The 10,102-nt window shown below is 43.7% G+C and overlaps 1 protein-coding gene and 1 non-coding gene across 4 annotated transcripts; one reads left to right on the top strand and one right to left on the bottom strand.

The window, feature by feature from the left end:
• Window positions 1-38: 38 nt before the first annotated feature.
• Trnav-aac (transfer RNA valine (anticodon AAC)) lies at window positions 39-111 on the bottom strand. The gene has a single exon. It is a non-coding gene; the product is annotated as a tRNA-Val (tRNA).
• A 1,638-nt stretch (window positions 112-1,749) lies between these two features.
• On the top strand, window positions 1,750-8,929 carry LOC125774782 (integrin alpha-PS3-like). Of its 3 annotated transcripts, none has more exons than XM_049445002.1 (7): window positions 1,750-2,190; window positions 3,001-3,422; window positions 4,824-5,194; window positions 5,262-5,987; window positions 6,047-7,142; window positions 7,228-8,206; window positions 8,276-8,929. In XM_049445002.1, the coding sequence occupies exons 2-7, from the start codon at window positions 3,229-3,231 to the stop codon at window positions 8,339-8,341; spliced, it is 3,432 nt and encodes a 1,143-aa protein (XP_049300959.1). In that variant the 5' UTR covers window positions 1,750-2,190; window positions 3,001-3,228; the 3' UTR covers window positions 8,342-8,929. The 3 variants fall into 3 exon arrangements, with proteins under 3 accessions (XP_049300959.1, XP_049300960.1, XP_049300962.1); XM_049445003.1 differs by having other exon boundaries at window positions 1,750-2,248; XM_049445005.1 differs by lacking the exon at window positions 1,750-2,190 and having other exon boundaries at window positions 2,258-3,422.
• The last annotated feature ends 1,173 nt before the right edge of the window (window positions 8,930-10,102 follow it).

Below are 10,102 nucleotides of genomic sequence, written 5' to 3'. Positions count from 1 at the left end.
CATGGAGAAAAAAAGATGCAAAAGAAAAAAAGTTTCTCTGTTTCCGCCCGGGATCGAACCGGGGGCCTTCCGCGTGTTAGGCGGATGTGATAACCACTACACCACGGAAACAGCTGACGTAGGAGCGCTTCAACATGCTACTTAAACATCAGTGCGCCACACCTACTGCATCGTGGAATATAATTTAGCATGTTTACTCGGTAATTCTGTTTAATCATTTTCTTTATATTCCTTAAATTTAGCATAATTTACATAAAATATTTCTTACAGTTTATTTCTTAACCGTGCCACATAAAAATAGTACAATTTTACGACATTTCAATGATGACACTAATTTTTTCTCATTTATTTTTTTGTTGTTACGAAACTATTAAATCAGTTTGATGTTTATATTTAAATTATCTTGTTTCAGATGAAATAAATTTTAAGTTATGGAAAGAGATGAAAATTTCTTCAGGATTTTTTATTATAAAATATTTAAAACTCTTTCATCATTCACATTGACATTAACGTAGGTCACGCGTATGTCCATTGGTATTCGATTATAATTGTTCATTTGTGGAATCAATAATTTGCCAATTATCTGTTGTTGTACTGAGGCATGTTACAGGATCAATGTGATCGAAAGCACACAAAACAAACGAAACCCTAAATAAATTTCACAGAGAAGATCATCCAACAAGGAAAGCTACACTTATCCTGAATTGTGGTGTATAGCCTTTCCCTTTTCATTCGTACCCATTGTACAAATACCACTTTCGTATGAAGGAAGAAATAGTCATTAGGCGCTGGGCAACGAGCGCTGACAAAAAGGTGACAAATTTTTCAAGTGACAAAAACAGCTTGTCAACTGCGAAAAATAGTTTTTCCCGTGGCCGTGCACACATTTGTACACTTTGACAAAACATAGCAACCCATGATTGACAAAATCTTCATCATCTTCAACGTACACGAATGTTCAACGCGATGTAAGCAGTTTTACAGTGATTTTGGCTACAAATTAATTGATTAAGATGGTCTGTGTCCTTGCAGGGATGAAATACAGTTAATTTAACAAAAGAGAACACCGCAATGGTCTGCAATTCTTTAAAGCGCGCTTGTTTACGTTTTGAGCGAACGTCAAATTTTTGTCAACTTTTTGTCACCATTCTTGTCAACCTTTTTCGTGGATTTTCTACAAAATAAAATTTTGTCAAAAGCTCAACAAAGTGACAAAAGCTCCGTTTTGACAAATTTTTCACCTTTTTGTCAGCTCTCGTTGCCAGGCACCTATAGAAAGTGTAGGTGAGTCAGCCACGGAACATTCATCTCTTTTTCTTGTAAATGTAGCTACTTCTGATGCTGGATTGTGGTAAACCACGCCAAATGCATTCCGCCGATTGCATGGGTTTTGAATTCTCAACGTTATCAACGAGCCTTCTATTTGAGAACAAAAATAATGTAAACATCTTCCACAATCCAAGTTCGGCTCGTTGCCGGATCGATCGTTTCAATCACCATGAGTGAGTCACCTGTGGAATGCATCGTGCATGCTAAAAACTGGGTCCTATTTCGCTTTCTTCCCCTGTACCAATCGTCAGGCGCCCCAAAACCCATCAATTCTCCTTGGAGAGCTCACTGAGTACCTGTATGACGTCACATGACGTCACACACCGAGGAAGAAATCCCAGAGACCGGTTACACGCGTGTTCTGCGTACTCTTTGTATTCCTTTCTCCCCGTTTAGGCGCGACTACGGTTGTAGTAGCAAACAGAGCGAATGGCTCAGGAGCGTACGCGGCGCGTTGTTTGGTCAAATGGATCTGCGAAGTCGACGAGTGCGGACACGCGGATATTTTGTATCGAACGAAGCTGAGACGGTTCCGTTTCAGTCGTGTGGTTTCCGAAGGGTAGCAGACACCGTCAAAGGCGTACCGTCAGCAGCATTGTCACCATATCATATCATTTGAAGTGTGTGGAGTGGTTTGTGCGCGTTATCGCGAGTTGTTTGCGTTATCCGGTGGTTGAAGGAAAAAAAGTGTGTAGTCTTATCGTGTCGTGTTTTTTGCTCCTTTTATTTCACCCCATTCCTGCGAGTGAAACAAGTGAATTCGTAATATTTGACTCATTTTCAGTTAAAGTGCGCTGCCGGTACGAGGTGTGGCTCTCGCGTACTGCAATTATACAGTTTTCTGTGATATCAGTGTACAAAGTGAGTAGTATGTTTTGCTATTAAATCATTTTACAAACAGCAGAAGCAATGACGTCAGGTACAAAAGAAATGAAATTGGTCACGTATTTACTCCTCGAACCGTAAAGCGTAAAACCAAACTTTGATTTCGCTTTTCCTTTTTGTGGGGTCCACGATTCCCAGCACCGAAACGTGCGTACTCGGGAAGAGCGCAAAGCATCCGGAATTTGTTTTTTGGTTGAATCTTGTGTTGAAGTTAATTTTGTGTTCCACTGCTAAAGCTTACCGCGAAGTTCCAAACAGAGTGAGCAGTCACCATTTAGCGTGACTCATTGAAATTTCCAAACGGACCCATGCGTTCGGAAGCTGAACCGATCACCCGAAACCTGCTTCCAACGTGTGCTCCGGAACGATCGGATCTCCGCATAGTGTCTGCGTAGTACGTTGCGCTTGCGTGATTCATGTACGCCACTGAGAGTGGATCGGTTACACTAAAGCGTGTTACTCATTGACCGGACAAGCGTGATAGTTCAATTAGGGCGACGAAATGAAGCCATTCAAAAACGAATTACTGTGACGGAAAACAAAGCAACCAAAGCACCAGAAAGCTGTCATTTGTGTGCCGCGTGTAAAAGACGAAAATGTCAAACTCCTGGGCTCCTAAGGGAGGCTAAGCGAAGGAGGTTGTTTATTCTTTCCGAAGCCTTTACACTAAATCCGGCACCATAAAAAGGAACCGCGTGGAATGGGAAGTGGCCACAAGGAATGCCTTTGGTCAAAAAGTGGGTTTGAGCAGTGTTCATTAAAAGTTTTTGTTTCCCTTTTTCGTAGTGATGTGAAGCACCGGGCGCATGCTAAAAAAGGCTAAAAACCCAGCCCCCGCTCATCGTCAACAAAACGTTCGAAAAAGCCTCGAGAAAAATCACTCCAAACCGCATCGTTTAGCATCACACCATCGTTCCGCATCGATTCGAAAGTGAATTATCAACATTTTACGCTTCTGTAGTGTGTGTGTGCGTGCTTTTAAAAGAAGAAGAACAACAAATAAAGCTACCGACAATGAAGTCCCCACAGAAGGGGATGCTGTTGTCCGGTGGATGGATGATCGTGATGGTGCTGTTGCTTCCCGACGGTGAAGCATTCAACCTTTCCCCAGTGCCAAACTACGTGTTCCGGGAACCAAACTTGGAGCTGCATATGGAAAAAGTACGAAGTTCGTACTTTGGATATTCGCTTAATCTGCGCCCAGGCGGGTAAGTTTGCATGGCGAAAGAAGGAAGACGACGAAGGAGAAATTAAAAGTCAACAGCAAAGTGAACAAAAAACAAAAATCCATACCTCAAGGAGAGATATTTCTTTTCCAAGGCATAATGTCTTTGTTTGTCTCAAGTACACAGTTTGTCGATCGTAATTGTTCCGTTTCCCTTAAGGGGATGTTTTGCTAACATCACACAGATTCAATATGGGAATGAAATGTTTTTTTAATATTCTTTTGGAAACTATTACTTCAATATAAATACCGTTTAAATGAAATTGAAAGAAATTTAACTGAAAGCTCATTTAAATATTTTCATTAGGAAATTCAATTTTTCGACCCAGTGTCGTCGTCATTAAGTCATTAAGTGACTGGAACGAGTTAAGAAATTGTTATCAAAAAATAAGAATACAAAACATTTAAATGAAGATGTACCAATTTTATATAGAAATTAATTAATCTACGAAAAAATAACATCTTTAAAAAGAAAGGGTTGTCAAACTCGTTACTTCTTTCGTTGTGATTAATCATCGAGTCATGTTGTCTGGTAGGCCTTGCCCTCGGGAAGACTCTGAGATCACTCAAACGCTTTACCTCACGTAACCCCCAGTCTGATTTGCCTTAATTGTTGACTTCCCTGTTTAAAAATCCTGTTTAAGGATTTTTATTCCTGTTTAAAAATCCCATCCGGACCGTCCCCCCGTAGCAAGGACTGACTATCCGGCTACGTGGTAAAATAAGTCTAGTAAGCCAGAAATGGCCGGCGTGACCTGTAAGGTCGTCAAGCCAAGAAGAAGAACTGTTTAAAAAAGGTATGAAAGAAGTAAAACCATTCATTCAGATATAATGTTAGCATAATTTTTTAGGTTAAATACATACTAAGCTACTGCTTTCAAATTAATATCAATAAGTCGGTTATTTTCCATTTCCCCAAACTGAACCTTAACATGCAATCAGCGACCTTTGGCTCAAAATATGTTTTACCATAATTCGATGATTCATATCGCTCCTTAGCCGATTCAACCCGAAAGCCCTAAGCATGATGCTTTGGACAAATTCCAAAGGGAATTTGTCAGCATATCTGAAGCTTTATTCTCTCACTTTTTGGTATCTTAACTCATTTGAGAATTAGACAGTTGTCACGCTAATTCAGACAATCTTATTAGTGTATAGCAATACCTTTAGGCTTAAATTAGTTAATTTTGAATAGAGGACACATAAAAAATGCCACGCCTCATGGAATTGTTTAATCTATTTGTTACACATTTTCTTGGCTGGGTATTTATCTGTTTGCATAATAAGCTAGAAGCTAGCTAGAATGTGCCCACAATAATATTACAGTATATTTTTTTTTCAAACACAATATGCAAATAGTAAAACGAAATCCTTTACTCTCCAGCGTAATGGTCGGTGCACCGAGAGCCCAATCGGATTTGGCGGCACAGCGTAAGGTGAACGAAACTGGCGCCATCTACCGGTGCCGCTTTACGGACGGCGAATGTGGACCATACTATTTCGATAAGATAGGCAACACGAAAGCAGAACAATCGGACTTTGCTTACAACTCGGAAAAGAAGGACTTTCAAATGCTGGGCGCAACCATGGATGGCCATGGATCCGATGGCGATCGGTTTGTGGTGTGCGCACCGAAAACGATCAGTGAGCTGGTCGACTACTATCTGCTGCATGGCATTTGCTACGTCACGGACGGTACCGAACAGGAACAGGAACCGAAGGACATCCGGAAGATTATTCCCTTGCGTGCGAAAGGTGCGAGTTGTCATACCCGAGGGTAGAAATATCGATACCTTAAACCTGTCTCTTGTCCACATTGTAGATAAACAGCTGCACAAGGATGCGTACGGACAGTACTACAACTACATGTACGGTGAGCAGGGCATTAGTGTGCACGTGACCGATGATGGTGAAGAGATACTGATCGGAGCTCCGGGAGTCTTTAACTGGCGCGGTACGGTGGTGCGACATAGACGTCGCTTCAACGAAGATATGGGTGGACTCAGCCGACGTGATGATTGGTCTGCTCAGCATCGTCCGACCAATCGCCACAAGCGTCAGATCATCCAGTACGTCAGTGATGTACCGAATCCATACTTTAGCGCTGTACGGGATGATTCATACTTTGGGTATGCAGTCGGGTCGGGAGATTTTCGCGGCGATCGAAAGATACTGTACGTGGCGAGTGCTCCACAATCGAACGGGCAGGTTGGCGAGGTGTTTATATTCGACATCATCAACGCCGATTCGTTCCTGGAAACGCAGATCAAGGTATACTACACCTTTCCCGGCCAGCAGCAGGGTGAATACTTCGGGTATGCACTGCTGGCCGAAGACTTCAATGGCGATGGGTTCGCGGATCTAGCTATCTCGGCACCGATGCACAGCCGATCGGGTGACCACGATAGTGGCGTCGTGTACGTCTTCTGGAACGAGGGCGAACTGAACTTTCAGCTGCAGGGAAAGCTTGCCGGAAATCATGAAGTTGCTGGGCGGTTCGGTACAAGTCTCGGCAGAATTGGGGATATTAACATGGACGGATATAATGGTAAGACATACAGTAACTTGCTCTGGCAGCCTTTGTATAACACTTTCGTACACTTGTAGACATTGCTGTAGGAGCTCCGTTCGAGGGTAATGGTGCCGTGTACATCTTTCTCGGCTCAGCAGACGGACTTCAATCGAAACCAAGTCAACGGCTAACACCGCCACCGAATGAGCTGCTATCGCCACAATCCATGTTCGGGTTCGCCCTGTCACGTGGTAGCGACATCGACGCAAATGGTTACAAGGATCTGGCCGTCGGTTCACCGAACGACGAGAAGGTGTACGTTTATCGGACGTATCCGGTGGTGCGTATCGAAGCGGAGGTTACCTCCTCCAAGCGGGAACTAACACTAGAAGACACAACGTTCGATTTGTCCATCTGCATGAGTGCAGTGTTTGCTGCGGGGCAACCATTTGATGTGCAGCTCAGTTACGAGCTGAGCGTGGATGCACAGGTTGGTCGCGTTACGCTTCCCGGTGTTGGTGGTAATAGACGGAACGAAACCATCACCGTTACCGGCACGAACGAATGTCGACGAATCGATGTGCGTCTGAAGGCTACCGCCGCCAGCATCTATAAGCCAGTGCTGGTCGAGCTTTCGTACGAACTGGTGCGTCAGCTTCCCGCCGATACGGATGCTAGCTTCTGTGCCGCGTGTGCTCTGCTAGATCCAACTGTCCCGAATCGACTGATCCAAAAGATTTCCTTCAAAACGGGCTGCCAAGGCGAGGTTTGCGTGTCAGATTTACGTCTGTCTGCCCGTTGGGTAGACATTTCGCCTGTTTACGTACTTGGCAGTACGAAAAAAGCATCACTCGAGTTCGAGGTGTACAATGCTGGGGAGAATGCGTACTTACCTCAACTGAACGTCACCCTTACACCGGCCCGGTTAACACTGGCAAAGTTGACATCGGAGTGCCAGCAAACGATAACGGCCGAAGGCGTTAATGTGCTGTGCGATCTCAACAACGGTTTACCGCTAAAGTCATCCTACACCTCCCGGTACACGCTCATTCTCGACATGACGAAGTTGGAGGGTAGCAGTGCTGAGATTAAGGCGGAAGCTATGAGTTCTAGCGAGGAATCCGTACAGGCGGATAACTTCCTTGAGCAGGTGCTTACACTACAGGAGTTTAGCGATATCGAGATAATAGGGTAAGTTCCCAACGTTCTAGTTCCACCTCAGCATGAAACCGGGGCAGTATATTTATCGTTGTAACGTTTCCAAATTTCTCGCTAGAAAAACGTCAACATCGGAGGTATTCCTGGAGCAGCAAAGTGGTATACACAATATTACGTATGAGATTCAGGTCCACAGCAATGGTCCTAGTACGTTCCGACGGTTAGGTTTCACGCTGGATGTGCCGCTTGTGTATCACAAACCAAGCTCCGGACAATCGTTCAAGATTATCAACCTTAACAACATTGTCGTAACGGGATATTACAATTACAAAACGCTCGACTACACGTGGACCCAAAACAACACCATCCTGCTGCCGAATCCGATCGAGCATGATCATATCCTTCCGCCCACTGTAGATGTGGAAGATATGCACCGATTACCGTCCGATTTTGATCTCCTATCCGGCGGTGGTGGTGGTGCTGCAATGGGTGACTTTGCTGGCGAAAATCAGCCTCATGCTTACGATCCAAGTTCGATGGGTATGCATCGCCGTCGTCGGCGTGGAACCGGTTCCCAGGAACAAACGTACAACCGATACACTGGGCAGGTTTCGGGACATTCGCGTGTACGCCGTAGTCTGTCGAAGGTGAACGATGCCACCGTACAGGCCCTTCCCGGGAATCGCACCCTGTTCTTCAACTGCGCCGAGGAGGACTCCTTCATCGAGTGTGCCCGTCTGAATGTGGCGGTAGACATCTTTCGGCCGACAAATGTGCCTATCATCATAACGCTTCACTTCCAGCTCGATCTGGACGCAATTGGTGAAGCGTTTCTCGAGCGAGAAGACATCTTTGCCCTGATGATGCTGGCCGACGTGCACAAGACGGGTGACCCGGATGGTGTCACATTCCGTCAGGTTCGTAGCAATCCATTCACGGTGGTGTATCGCTATTCGGACGGTAGTACTCCTATCTGGGTGTACATTGTATCGGGACTCGGCGGACTGTTGCTGCTGGTGGCCATCACGTACGGTATGTATCGGGCCGGCTTCTTCAAACGTGCCACCAAGGAAGAAATGGAGAAACTGCATCGAGAGGTAAGTGTGCGATTGGGTTTTCAGCTAGAAAGGAAGAATTTTTCACGATATTTCCTTTACACATTTCAGAGCACACGTCTTAACGAGCCGGAACAGGTAAATCAATCACCGGCAGAAGCTGCCACCGAACTCTGAACTGAAATGCTTGCCCGTTGATGTTGATGAACTCAGCTTTACGACAAAACACTGGCAGCATACTTCTTGACACCAAATTATTAAGGCTAAGTGTTGCAGAGACGATCTGCTGCTAAGGTAGGGTAGTGCATTGTTATATTTATAGCTGCGTGAGCTGTTCAATGTGCCTCACAGCTAATACGTAGTAGATTTCACCACCAAAACATTCATGTAGGATAGGATTTTTAGGTATTTACTTCTATACGGTGCATTTAGTTGGTACGACTGTATGGTTATTTGATAGTTGCTTCGCTCTTTACCACGACTTGATTCGGTGCCCAATTCCATGTGAATTATATTTCATCTTACGCAGGACTTGATTATGTCCAGCTTACAGGTAAATAAAACAAACGCTACTTAAAGCCAGAAACGGTTTTCTAGGTTGTAGAGTGCCACAAAGAAGAACAAGAAGCTATTAGTATATCTTCATCAAATCCCATCTGGATCGTTCCCCCATAGCAAGGTGATTTTTTGATCCCCGACCTCCCTATTGTAACAAAAAGTAACGCTGAAACGTAAAAGTTTGGCTAACCCAGGAGAAAAGTTAATATTTAAAAAATATAAAAATCATGACCGTTCTATGGTTAGACCTGCTACAAAAATACTTTTCTTGAATATTCTTTGCTTTGACAAGCTGCCATTTTCATCTTTCGTATTAAAAAGACAGAATCCCACAATGAGGTTCGTTTTGGCCGATCGATCTTGTCGCAAGCGACCGGTAAAAACAACCAAAAATGATTTATCAACACCAAGAGAGCATGCATCGGAGGAGGTAACACTCTTCTCTATCCTCGAGCCGTCATTCTAGTGTAGCGTATAGTTGTCCTTTTTTCGCACGTTACCTTTGATCATGATACGAGATGATCTAGTATTGGTGATCATTAGTATAGCCATGTCGGATGAAGGGGAACTAATCCTCCATCCTTTTCTATCCATTCGACCAATAGCAACGCATCAAGAATTACTATCAATGATAACATGTGGAAAAGGGACCGCTGTATGAAGCGGCTAGAGGATAGAGAAGATTTTGATTTTGAGTAGAAAGTGGGCAGTTTCATCAATTGAAATAACAAGAGAGCATCCCACAAAGAGGTATGATTAAATACCAGCCGCCGAGTAGTGCTTCAGATATAGCTATCCCTTTTCCGCATAGCGTTGAAGATAGAATTAGATGTTACCTCTTCCGATGGATGCTCTGTTGGTGTTAAAACATCGATTTTGGTTGTTTTTAGCGGGCGTTCATGGGGACATTTACGAAGGGAAACAGACGAACCCTTGAATGTTGTTAAGCCAAGAAGAGAGAAGGGAATACAAGGAATACGACAATGGTATGCTACATTTTGAATTCATAAGTAAAAAAGTAAACAAAAAAAGCGTGACTTGTAATGTAAATTTCTCCATAATGTAGTTTTAAAAGACAAGTTTTACCATGTTCTAGTCACACACGGTAATCATACACGGCAGGGCAAATTGTTCAATACAAGCAAAAAATTCTAGACATTACCTTTTATCGATATGTATTATTGTGCAACTGAGATGAATTATCGCAACATCACTACCTCTAGTTAATAGTTGTAATGCAGTTAGACGGCTCCTTCCTTCTGCTGTTTGAACATTTTGTATGAATTTCTTCCTAGTGACATCTACAAAATTAGTTAGCGAACCAGGAGAAACTTTCACGGACGCTGTAGCATTTGATTTAGATTTCAAATTACTCAATCG

This window comes from Anopheles funestus, chromosome 2RL, assembly GCF_943734845.2.
Source record: "Anopheles funestus chromosome 2RL, idAnoFuneDA-416_04, whole genome shotgun sequence".
Taxonomy (NCBI): Eukaryota; Metazoa; Arthropoda; class Insecta; order Diptera; family Culicidae; genus Anopheles; species Anopheles funestus.
The sequence above is the reverse complement of the archived record's forward strand: the minus strand, read 5'-3'. Positions and strand labels throughout refer to the sequence as shown.

Excerpts from the sequence above, each read along its gene's own strand:
- LOC125774782 (XM_049445002.1), top strand. The coding sequence starts at position 3,229 with ATGAAGTCCCCACAGAAGGGGATGCTGTTGTCCGGTGGATGGATGATC. Across the intron at positions 5,195-5,261 it reads TATTCCCTTGCGTGCGAAAG|ATAAACAGCTGCACAAGGAT; the intron begins GTGCGAGTTGTC and ends TCCACATTGTAG. Across the intron at positions 5,988-6,046 it reads TAACATGGACGGATATAATG|ACATTGCTGTAGGAGCTCCG; the intron begins GTAAGACATACA and ends GTACACTTGTAG.